Source organism: Zootermopsis nevadensis, unplaced genomic scaffold (assembly GCF_977971745.1).
Source record: "Zootermopsis nevadensis isolate Lab colony 2312 unplaced genomic scaffold, Znev_1.0 Znev_ptg000019l, whole genome shotgun sequence".
Lineage (NCBI taxonomy): Eukaryota > Metazoa > Arthropoda > Insecta > Blattodea > Termopsidae > Zootermopsis > Zootermopsis nevadensis.
The window spans coordinates 2,039,956-2,053,412 of NW_028259151.1; the positions used below are offsets into that span (position 1 = coordinate 2,039,956).

General features: G+C 36.7%; 2 protein-coding genes across 2 annotated transcripts in view; both read right to left on the reverse strand.

Moving 5' to 3' along the window:
- The window catches only part of LOC110831285 (uncharacterized), a 94,394-nt gene extending 87,990 nt beyond the window's left edge, over positions 1-6,404 (reverse strand). The window contains exon 1 of the mRNA XM_087351397.1: positions 6,121-6,404. Within this exon, the coding sequence (XP_087207523.1) occupies positions 6,121-6,125 (5 nt within the window). The 5' untranslated portion in view covers positions 6,126-6,404. The remainder of the gene's footprint in view (positions 1-6,120) is intronic.
- Positions 6,405-6,558: 154 nt separating this feature from the next.
- Positions 6,559-8,547, reverse strand: Ufc1 (Ubiquitin-fold modifier conjugating enzyme 1). Its single transcript, XM_022067136.2, has 4 exons — positions 8,362-8,547; positions 8,085-8,216; positions 7,239-7,406; positions 6,559-6,874 (listed from the first exon to the last, which is right to left on the reverse strand). The coding sequence occupies exons 1-4, from the start codon at positions 8,482-8,484 to the stop codon at positions 6,782-6,784; spliced, it is 516 nt and encodes a 171-aa protein (XP_021922828.1). The 5' UTR covers positions 8,485-8,547; the 3' UTR covers positions 6,559-6,781.
- Between the last annotated feature and the right edge of the window lie 4,910 nt (positions 8,548-13,457).

The window sequence follows — 13,457 nt, forward strand, 5'->3', positions numbered from 1 at the left end:
TGGCAAGTGAGGGTTGCAACAGAATTCTGGATGGGAATCCTTCTGGAAAACGACTACTGGGCAGACCAAGAAGGAGATGGGAGGATAACATCAAGATTGATCTTAGGGACGTGGGCTGTGAGCATGGTAAATGGATGGAATTGACTCAAGATCGTGACCAGTGGCAGGCTTACGTTGTTGGAGCTGCAGGTTCTGCTACCAGGGAGTTAGTTTATCCAGACAATTTGTTCCAGTTATAAACAATATTCACTGCATAACAGCAGTGAGTACCTCAGTCTCTTTAATTCATACAGAATGGGGCATCATTCATTAATTATTATTAAAGATACAATAGTCGACAACAGGTAATTCAAATTTATTAAAAGAAATGTGAATTAAAAGAGAAGAGCTTGGCATTATTGATGAACATTATAAAAGTAACACTCATCAGATGTCATCCATCAAGACTGACACATTTGATTTATAACACTTCCCATTACACACAGTACAATGGCTGGTGATATGGCATTAATTTATTCACAAATCCTCTCTTCGAGATTATTTAAGTCTGCTGAACACGTCTGAAACACTTTGCTTTTCAAGTAACCCCATAAAATTAAATCCCAAACCAACGGATCAGGCAAACTGGATTGCCAAAAAATGTCACCATAATTCAAAATCATTGAATGCCCATATAAAGTCCATAAAGTGTTCAACTGCAGATGAATAAATGCCACATCACGGGCCATGTTATTGCGTATAATATAAAGTGTTTCTGAGGGCATCAATCTTGGTGGGCAACCTATGATGGGTGCTAGTTTCAAGAAGTAACTTTCTTTATAATGTTCAACAACTGGCAAACATTTGTCTTTCAAGTCACATTACTTTAAAATTTCAATAAATTATAGTCGATTAGTATATCCTTTGCAAATTATGAATGAATCCTGCCCCAACCTGTGCATCAAATACATGGGGATTCATGTGTGGAGCAAACAGTGGAGTGGATAATGTAATATGATAATCAATAACCTAATTAACCTTTTAGGTATTTATTTAGTGTTCTGTCTGACAACAGGTCCATATGAACAGGATCCTTCCATCCTTTTCTCGGACTGGGACCTGTTCATATACGTTCTTGGCAGATGATCCAGAAGTGGTTTGCCATTGCCTTCTTCTGTGTGTGAATGGAGTAATTGTTGGGATGCCACGGAGAAACCAGGGAAGCCCCCGGAGGAAAACTCTGTGATGCCTAGACCACGGCCTTGCCCAACACAAGTTATAAATTCGGGCACCGCCGGGAATCGAACCCGAGATCCCAGGATTACAAGGCCAGCGTTCTAATCGCTAGACCACCGTGGGGGTTAACCGTTTAGGTACAGCATTTAAATTCCTGCAGTGCACACATACATACAGATTTGATTGGAATTTAAACAGTCTCAAAGTGCTGCATGTTACAAAATACAGCATATTTACTGCATCTTTTTACCTAAAAACTCAGAATAAAAACTCTATTATTGAAAATTAATCCATTTACCTGAACATAAAGTTTCATGATAATCAGTTTTTATATACACAACTAATATACAATTATTTTTAGTTATTCTGATTTCTTCAAATTCAACTTCATACCGCATATTTACGGTGGTATAAAATCTTGGAGTCAACAGTATTTGGCTCAGAATCGTTACAGGAACGTTTGCTTAGCCAAGCCACATAGTGAAATGAATAAATCTTTCCCGGAGTCATATGTCAGGTAGTCTAATTACAGAATAGTTCATCAACAATGAGTAGATTCAATTACTGAAAGTAAAAATGGCCTCAGACATACAGGTTCATATTTGGAATAAATCCCTTTGGCGGACACAGTTCACATAAATGTGTAAGCTTCATAAAAAGATTATTTCAGCTGTGACTCAGTCTGCTCTAGCTGGTGTCAGAGGCCAGAGCTACACATTTAATTTGAATGAAAGGCTTTGTTTCTAGCACAGGTAATAAATTTAATTCCCCTCCCTTGACCCACTGAAGTCATTTGAGGATTTGAACCAGCATAGAATATGTGAACTCTGCAGCGAGTTTACAATGCATCATGAGGCAAGAACAGTTTGGTTGTTCAGCACTAAAAGGAGATTAAAAGACTAAGAAAACAGACATAAAGTAAGCTGACCTGACAAACAAATCTGCCAATCACCCCAAGTGATGTCTAAATGGGGTAGCCTCAAAGGCCAGACAAACAGAGTGAACATGACCAATATCCTACATGAAAAATGTGATTGGGACGATGACAAGTTCATACAACCCTCATTTGCATTCAATGGAGAGTCCAAGCACAGAGAAGACACAGGCAGTCCATCAGTTCACTGGTGACACACCTGGCAAAAGACAGAATGTGGCTCCCACATAAACAAGAATTCTACTTCATACAGCATTTTCATGACTTCTTGAATGACACCTGTACAAAATATTACTCTACTACTCAACATCTGGCTGTCAAAAAAATTTAGTACTTTTCATAGCAGGGGTAAACATTACCATACCCCACAAGAAAACTGTAACTAGGATAATGACAAAACGATACCACCCCCACTTGCATTCAGTTTTCTGGTGACCCATATGTTACAGCACCCCAAGGAATCTAATGTAATCCATAACTCTGCCATACCCTGTCCCAAGCCTGGGTTGAAAAAGGTACATGGTTGGTAATGAGTCTTGGTGGCCATACTGATGTCGAGTTGGTATGACTGTAAATGCCAAGTAACGGTCACTGATGCAAGATCTGTCAGCTTGGCCAACAAGTCCTACTATAGAAAAGAAAGATCAAGCCTCCAGCGCCTCAAATCTGGAACCCCTCGGCTAAGGGAGATAAGCCCAACAGAAAAATCAGCAGGTCTGTAGGTTTAAATTGCAACCCCATCAACAGACTTAAGGTGCTGTAGACCAATCCATGTGCCTGAATTTTCTTTTTGCAAGATTACAGAATCTGAAGCAATAAGTAACCCGGATGGTCTTTCTACAATGATCTTAAGCTTGAAAAGGACGAGAATTTGATGCTGGAATGTAAGGACAATAATGGAAGGAAGCAGACTACACCAGGTGGTCAGGGAAATCAATAACTATAAGATCGACATTCTGGGCCTGAGTTAAACTCTCTGGAATATTTAGAGAGGGATGATATAACATTTATACAAAGTGATTCAAAAGGTTAGGGCAAAACTAAATGAGCGTATAGGACTCAGAGAGAACAACTTCTGAATAGGAATCCATGTCGTCCGAAGTTAACCTGAGTCAGTCGAGGCCATTGAAGGTAGGGAAGTCTGATAACATACCGCTGAAATAATCGTACTTTGCTATTCTCCTACTAGCTTAATTTTGTTTTTTATTAATGTACAAGAATTACATCAGCAATCTTACAAACCAAATTTACAACAGGTATTCAAAGTGGCATCCTCCACATTCAATGCAGGCATTGCATCGGCGAACAAAACTCTGGCACACCCTTTCAAATATCCCAGGAGTGTCACGGACCATGTCAGATGTAGCAAATATTCTGGCCAAAAGTTGTTCTGGGTCGTCCACCGGTGTCTCGTAAATGAGGCTCTTGACATGCCCCCAAAAGTATTAATCGAGAGGTGTTTAGTCTGGGGAGCGGGCTGGCCATTCAACCGGCCCTCCTATCTATAACTATCCTTCCTCACTACTTTTACCTTCTCTGTTCTTGCAGAAAGAGATAGTTATATCCCAAACTAGAGTCAGTGGCGAACAAGGATCACCTCAGGGTTGACGTGGTAATTTTTATGTATATCAATAAATACAGGAACAACAAATTTAAGAAACCGAATAATTTTACTTTTGAAATTAAAGAAAATCTTATACACTATTTCCCTAAGTGGTACAAAAGTTTGGTTTACTGGCTGAAAGCCCGCTGTCGACTATGTCCACTCGAGTAATGCCATGTGTTTTGACCTGCATACCAGATCCCTTGCTGGCGAGGGAACCTCCACATATGGCTTGCTAGCGGGGGGTGGGGCCCTTCACCCATGATCTTCTGGCCAGTTCAAATTTCAAGTCAAACAGTTACAGGGGTTCTGGACTGGTATATATCCCTATCCAACACCCAGGATATGTGTGATTCAAAATTAAGCTAGTAGGAGAATAGCAAAGTATGATTACTTCAGCAGTATGTTATCAGACTTCCCTACTTTCAATGGCCTCGACTGACTCAGGATAACTTCTGAGGACATGGATTCCTATTTGAAAGTTGTTCCCTTTGAGTCCCTCTATACGCTCCTTCAGTTTGGCCCTAACCTTTTAAATCACCCTGTATATTCTGGAAAGCCAAATGATGATGACCATCAAAATGATGTTGGATTCCTCCTAAGTAAAAGAGCCAAAAGAAGCCTCATGGAGTGGCAACCCGTATCCGGTGGGATAATATATAGAACATTTTTACACCAATCTGAGCAAAACTGCAAGGAAAATGAGAAAACAGGATATCCTGATATGCATGTGAGATTTTAATGCAAACGCTGGCAATAACAATGAGGATATGGAATTGGTAATGGGAAAACAATGTTTAGGGAATGAAAGAAATATCAATGGTGAAATGCTGGTAGGTTTCTGAAGCCAACATTCACTTGTGATCAGAGGAACTTTGTTCTTACACAAAGACTGTCACAAGGTGACATGGGTCTCCTGATGGATGCATACAATATCAGATAGATCATATAAATATCATTCAGAAATGGTGTAAATCGTTGTGCGACATAAGAAACCACAGAGGAGGAGCCATTGATTCACATCACCAACTATTTATCACAGAGATCAAGTTAAAAATAGCAAACATTAAAAGAATGAAATTTTCAGCACCAAGATCATATGATGTAAACAAACTTAAAACCAGATAAATTAAACAGAACTTTGCGACAGAACTTAGAAACACCTTTGAACAACTAGACGATCTAGAAGATGAAAGTGATATACATTAAGAGGAAGTGGGTCAGAAATGGTCCAAAATAAAACAAATATTCAGTAATATAAATGAAAAAGTTCTAGGTCGTAAAGAGAAAAAGTGCAAAGAATGAATTACCGACGAAACCTGAGATAGCATAAAACTTAGAAAGGAAATAAAACAACAAATTAATGGAGAAACTGATGATAATAAGTTAAAAAATCTAAGGGAGAAATATAAAACCTTAAGGAAAAAAATCAAACTTCAAGTAAGGAGAGAGAAAAATAAATGGGCTGATCAACTTGCCTAAAAGGCTGAATAAGCCGCCAAAAATAATTATAGTAGAAAACTATACCACCTGACTAAAAATCTTGGGAACACAACCTTTAGAAAATGTAAACCTATAAGAGATACACAAGGAAAATTGCTCCAAACAGATGCAGAACAGATGAATCGGTGGAAAGAATACTTCAACGAAATACTAACACAAGAACAGAAAACTCTCCTGAAGATGGAACCAGACAAAAAGCACACAGATTCCCACGCTAAAAATAAATACCAACACCCCTAGTCGCTATGAAGTCAACAATGGAATTAAAGCCATGAAGAATAATAAAGCCCCAGGAATTGGCAATATTCCAGCAGAGATCTTAAAAGCCGACTTTAAAATATCAACAAATATGTTACATCCCACCATTGAAGAAATATGGGAACAAGAAAAGGTACCTCAAGAATTGAACCAAGGTTTATTGATCACAATATCAAAAAAGGAAATATCACACTGTGCAAAAACTGGAGAGGCATTACGTTATTACCAATCGCCTCTAAGATCCTAACCTGAATTATTCGCAAGAGAATACAAGGAGCATTAGAATCTAATATCCAACATGAACAAGGGGGCGTGCAGAGATCAAATAAATGTAATACAAATAATAGTTGAACAATGTACTGTATGGCGTTGCAATTTATATATGGCTTTCACGAAGGCCTTTGATAAACTGTTATGTGTGTTTGTGTGTATGTAATCCATACAACATTTTTGTGCAGTCACTTTTCAAACAATGACCGTGTTACTGACCAAAAAGATCCAAACGATGATACACTATTGACTATGGCATCATATTATGCCAAAGAGGAACACAGAAATTTATGACTAGATCTCATGCAAAACTTGACTGAAATTGCTTGATGTTTACCTCATTTCAGTTGTCCCACTGCAGACCAATTGTCATATAGAGACAATACTCGACAAGATGTAATTTCAGCAAATACTGGCCAATTAATTTCTCCAGAGTAAATTCTAATGCTGGTTTCACATGAAAGAAAGTGCAAGTAAAATGAACAGAGCTATGGGCAACTGTATACCAGTGTTTCAAAGAGTACCACAACAATACTAAATGTAACATGTTGAGTAGCTTTCACAGCCACAAAAAAACTTCTTCAAAATTGTATGTAAAAGAAAATTTAATGTGTTTTGTAACAAGTTCCACCGACTACAACGCATCAGTAACAAAATGGAAGAATTCCAGGGCATATGTCTCTCATAAAATGAGGTACTAGGATTCAAAGTCCAGCATATGGGTCACTCATAAGATAAAGGTTAACAACTTTACAACCTAAATAATGCACTAAGCTTAAGAAAGTGAACTTATAATTCTGAAGTTTACAGTTACAATATCCCAATCACAATCCAGAATTTAATAACATTTGACACTGAAGATCTTGATAATTGCCTTCTGGGCTTTAATGCGGTTTAGTCTTCTGGGTGGTTACAAATGCTTCAGAACACAAGGTTGATCCTGAAGACCACAAACAAAGTTCATCTCGTCTTTGGGTGGTTTAATTATTATTCAATTATTATGTAGCATAGTCACCTTCTGTCTTTTCCTTATGTGACACAACTCCTTTATCAATCATGTCTGGAATTTCCACAGCAAGCCAAGGTCCAAGCTATAAATACATCAGTATGGGGTTTATTATTTCTGCAGTTTACATACTGATATATCTGATTCATGTTACTTACAGTTACCTAAAATCATAGCAAACTTAAAACAATTTTTATTTAGATATACAATTATACTGTCCAACAAATCAAAATTTGTTTAAAATAAATTCATCTGTTTTATGATTGTATTGTAGCATATTTAACACACACATTTACAACATGTCTGGAGTAGATGATGTCATGTGGATGCATGCTGAACAGTATACATATACACAGTCACCATATTATAATGTTATTCACACATACTGTGCCCTGCTTTTAACTGTTCCAATTTATCAACAATATAAAAGTGAAAAGGAAACAACTTACTCCTAATGCCATAGCATGAGCTATGCCAAATTTTGGCACATTACGAGCCCATAATGGTTTGAAGTGATCAGTCAAGCAAATCTTTCCACCTCTGTACATTTTTGCAGTCTTCCCATCAAGTTCTGGAAGTGCTATTTCTGGAGCAGTAGTCGGATATGTCACTGGAATCTAAATATGGTAGACCAATCTTAATAACTTCCATACTGTGTACAAGCACCATAAACCAACCAATAGATAAATGTAACTGCAATAAACAATGGCTATAACATCAACAACATTAATAAACCTTAGGAGAAGCAAAAGAGAGGAAAACCTATTACAAATACTGATAGCTTCCCAGTCGAGACTAAAATATGAATTACATTTTCATGTTTTGGCAACAATATTCAAACCCACAAAAAAATATTTAAAAATTCTACACACCACAACGTGTATGACTGATGACAGCAAGTGATGATTTATGAACAGAATATCTACACTCAACACATGTAGTGAACATAACAATAATGTTCCAGCATCTAAAGTAGCATTAGTGATGTGTTCTCGGAAAACATGCACCCATTTCAGCTAATATCTACGAAATATTAAACCAAGATTTGGGTGTATAATTTAATTCAGTGGTATTTTACAGTTTTATGATTATACATTTTATAATGTGAGTTCCACCCAACTGATGATGACCCCATAGGGTTAAAATGCATTTGGCAATGTTAATAGTAAATAAATGCTAGTATAGTGATATAAGTAACTGGTTTGTGGTGATATTGTTATAATAGGGCAAGATTAAATCTTGAATGAGCTTTTATCTTACAATCCAAACTGTTTTCGTATTTTCTAAGTACTTACGTCAAATTCCACGTCAAATTCATATTTTAGTAGGTTATGAATGTACCAGCACTTTCCAAACCATCTGGTTCCTTCTTTATTAGATTCCAATCGAAACCAGTCATTATCAGCACCTTTGTTATTTTTCACATACTATAAAAACAAAAGTTAATCAAAAATCCAGTAACATGTACATGATAAACGAACGTAATATACAGGTACCCCTGTGAATTAACATTGCACATATGTCAAAGACATTACATAACTCTTATTGAACAAATGCTAAAAGCGTTCCTACCTGAATTAAAGCTTGATATTCTTCTTTCAGTCTCTGCACCCACAAGTCTTTGTCACGAGGACCAGCTTTTGTTTTAAGAAGAGGAATACTACTTAACGTTTTCTTCGTCGCCTCGTCAACCATTTCAGTTCACAATTTGACCAGATGCGGAACTCCAATAAAAATGGTTAGCAACGTAGCGCCGTTCGTATTGTGCTGCGCCCTGTGAGGGACTTGTGGGTACACAAAGACAACGTTACAGCAGCCGAATCGGTAAGAAGGTTAAACACTCTTCAGCCTTCACAATTCCTTTCCCACTCCCTCCCATCCTCCTTGAACAAACCAAAACACAGCTCATATAACATGAATAATTTTTAAACCATGATATTGTAAGTAATCTATGTCTCAGAGGAACTTGATCCATCTTTAGGGTAAAACTGAGTGTGTGTACAATAATTTTCACATAATTTCTATCCATTAGTTGAAGGCATGAAAATGAAAGTATCCCAGCAACATTTGAGTTCTTCAAAAATGACAATTATAATAACAATTTCACCATATCAATCCTTAATACCTTACTCAAATGTACTGAGCCATAAAGCAGTCTGATATTCATATGGAATGAGGTCAGTTGATGTTTGAAAATTGTCAACAAAAAAACACATTTTCATTACAGATATAGATAGCCCTAGATTTGCGCTGGTCCAATTTGCCCGATTCAGAATAACGCCGATTTTGAAACCAGAAAGTCAAAAGGTAAAAAAATATATTTTACCATTATTTATAACGTTTTACAATGTATCTCGTATTGATTCCCATACTAAATCGTAATTCTTACATCGCTGATTTTGAATAAAAATTGTAAAAACAGTCATCTCTGCAATTATGTATGTTTCGTTAAAGCGAATTTGCTCCAATGAGATCGATGAATCGGTAAAAGCTGTTCGTGAAATGTAAACTTTTGCATATGCGAGTTTGCTCTTATGCAATTGAGGCCATAGGCCTTATCGTGAAATTTTGAAAGAAAGAAAGAAGAAATCACGATAGTCCACACTACATGCCTTCTTTAATGACATGACGATCCTCAACCAGGGACATCGTCAGAGAACTAATCACGCCATCGCCGATTGTAAGTGCATAAAATATATTTTTTAAATTCCATTTATTTTATTTACGTTATTTCAGAGCTTTAAACGTAATGCCATTGTATTACTCGTCAATGTTTGAGTGCTGGAAACGCATGTCATCGACTTCCCATTGATTTACATTATAAAATCGTTCCAATTTACGCCGATTACGCCGGTTCGTCCAGGAACACATCCCCGGCGTAAATCGAGGGGTACCTGTACTACCAAAGTCCATTTGAATAGGTATATGTGTATATGTCTCTCTGCGTGTGTAACAAATTAGCAGTTACTGGGAATGTTTTTCCTGGCATTTTGTTCTTCCTTAAAGAACCCCGATGAGGAAAACTGATTTCTGACTTCAATACTGCAGATGGTATACAAACATTTTTCATGGTTCCATAAAAGTAGATATGTTAAATGCAAACACATTAAAGTATGGTATGCTGAAAATCCACAAACCTTCTACGAAAGACCATTACATATCTTAAATTTCTCTATAGTGAGCTGTCTCTCGCAGGAGTATAATTTATCCCATTTTCTTCACTGTAACTGTAATAGGTGAACGTTACCAGGAAGTGATATACAACTTCGTTTCCCTTTTGACAATTAAGAAACAGAATTGCTGGTTTCAGCAATAAGGGTCTACGATGCATACAGAAACTTTGGCAATGCAGGTGTTGAGCTAGTTTTTTGGTGGACGCATTATTTCTCGAAAATTCTGGTGCCTTCGATCCCCGGATATGTTGCCACTTGATTTATATCTTTGGAGTTTTTGAGGGATTCCGTGTAAAGAAACTTACTCACATTAGAAGAAGTGAAACAAAATACTGAGCTGTGCATTTCAAACGCTACTGCAGAAACCTGAGGTAAGCATGTATCGCCGTGGACATTTACAACATTTAAAATAACATGGTATTTTAATAATTGATTTCAACGTAATTTGTTTTTGACAAACAATGCATGTTCAGTTGAGTTATCGATTATACTGCATGATTGCTTTATTAGTCTTTAAAGTAACAGAATTTTTGTCCGTATGAAATGAAAATTATTACATGTACTGGTGACTTTAATGTGTCTGACACTCTGTGCACATTACCGTGTCGCCAGTCTTAGCAGTTACATTGTTCCAGCAATATGTTAATCATTTACGTCAAAACAAATTAATATCAAGAACAAACAAAGTTTAAACTATCACAAGAATTTTATCATACTGTGCGTGCAAGACACTGTTTCATGTGCTTTTGGTGATACAATCCCAAGGTTGTCATTATTGTTCCACTCGTAACTTCTAAAGTAAGTTGATTATGAATCGAAGCATCGTTTAAAATTTCGAATGCGGGTTACTTAGGGGAGTGGTTTTTGCTCTACAACTGATGTAATTACTAACGTCTGCGGGAAATTTGTTTCGCTTGAAGTGAGATAAATAGATAACAATGAAGTTTCTTATGTTCACGCTTTGCCTATAAATACTACAGGAAACGATATTTTAAAACTAATTGACGCAGAATTATTTCAAAAGGCCGTAGGTTAGAAAAATTTATTCATATTTTCAAAAATGTCAGGAGTAAAAACGCTTTTATTGTAAACGTTTAAGCTATTATATCACTGCAGTAGCCACTGCAACATTCACTCTTCACAGCGCCAGTCTTAGGATTCGGTGTGTGGTGCAATCGGCCAGGGCGCCAAGCAAAAGGTGGCTCCAAAACGTCTGCGTTATTTCCCGAAAAGTCAATTTTTCGTGTGACAAAGAGCGAAGCAGTATCGCAGGCGCCAAGGCTTGCATCCTCATTTCACTCGACGCCCTTTTTGCAATGCACGTTCAGCACATCGGACAAATAATGTTCCTCCACAATCGTGTTTAGGACGAAGCTTTCTTAGTTTTATTCATGTGGATATGTGTGATTACATTGTCTAATGTGTGATAGAGAATGTCAGAATAGTTGCCGCTTGAAAGGGATTTTGAAGCTATTTGATGTAACGACAATTATCACGTGCACCAATTCCAATTTTTGTAGAGGAGATCGAATAGAAAATATTTTAAACAGTTGGCAAACAAAATCGACAGGGTCCGTCAAAAGACCTTAGGCTACGTTACGGGCTGTGTAATAAGGTGATGAAGTGTAATACACAACATACTCGTTTTTTTTACACTTTTATCAATAATCATCACTTAGATATGAAATTAGAACCTACAGACTGACATTGTATTACTCTAACAAAATATGTCAAGTTCATACACTTCTTCTCTTATCAGAGAACAATAGATCACAAAGTATGAAACGACTGTGTCAGTACAATATCTCTTAGGCGTTCGCAACAGGTTGCAGAAAGAATCTGAAAATTTCGCCATCGTTTGTCTGTCAGCGAATGAACAAGACCTCGTATCCCGATCAATTTACTTTCAAAAGGGTAAAGTTAATTTCATAATAATTTTCATAAATCTGTATACCACTTTGTTTTCATCAAAATCGTTAAGGAGGAAGTTGCGGTTTTCTCGTATAACGTGTTTCATAATTTTCATTCATTTTCATTGGGTTTTCATTAGAGGTCTCTCCCCTGACAACACACTTTATTATGTCGGTGGTGCTAGGCACTGATGTTGGGATCGTGTGATCTCTCACCGACCTCTGTGATCCGCGGGTATAGTTTAAGATAACTTGGTCCAACAGGCGGCCCGCAGGCCGGAATCGGCCTGCGAAAGTATTTGTTAATTTGTTACTAGTTATTTATTATTATTTATTATTGACTGCAAATGGGTTTATACCCGGTGGCAGTGTCCTACAATAACATACAAAACAATGAGACAGAACAGAACAATGAGATACATCAACACAATGAGACAGAACAAAACAATAAACAAAAGGACACAACAATAACAATAAGACACAATAAACAATGAGATACATCAACACAGAGACAGAACAAAACAATAAAAAAAGGACACAACAAAAACAATATGACACACAAACAATGAGATACATCAACACAATGAGACAGAACAAAACAATAAACAAAAGGACACAACAAAAACAATAAGACACAATAAACAATGAGATACATCAACACAGACAGAACAAAACAATAAACAAAAGGACACAACAAAAACAATAAGACACACAAACAATGAGATACATCAACACAGAGACAGAACAAAACAATAAACAAAAGGACACAACAAAAACAATAAGACACAATAAACAATGAGATACATCAACACAGAGACAGAACAAAACAATAAACAAAAGGACACAACAAAAACAATAAGACACACAAACAATGAGATACATCAACACAGAGACAGAACAAAACAATAAACAAAAGGACACAACAAAAACAATAAGACACAATAAACAATGAGATACATCAACACAGAGACAGAACAAAACAATAAAAAAGGACACAACAAAAACAATATGACACAACAATGAGATACATCAACACAATAAGACAGAACAAAACAATAAACAAAAGGACACAACAAAAACAACACATCCCACTCAAAATCAACCAACTCATAAATTACAAAACCATCCAACCTCAAGTACTTAACTTAAAAAAAGAACTTAATACCACCTAGACATAAGACAACAACTGTAATGTATTACAAACGTCATGAACTGATGCACTCACACAACAATACAACATACCACACTCAAAATAAAACATCTGACACACAATAAAAAAAAACACACATCCACTAATTAATCACAATACTTAGAGTAGAATATAAAGTCCGCTCTCAGTACATGAAAATTTTATCCCAAAGAACTACAGCCCTTCATCACTTGGAGACTAAGACACTTCACTTCCCTTATCACCATTTATTCCCAACTTAATAACCCTTAGCTTGTAACTACTTTTCTGACCCTCTTTCTAAAGGTGCCTAATTTACAGGGGAAAGACTCTAGCACGCCTGGAGGTAATTGGTTCCAGCTTCTTATGGTCCTATTTACAAAGGAATATTTGCCTACATCCGTTCTTTGTTTCCTA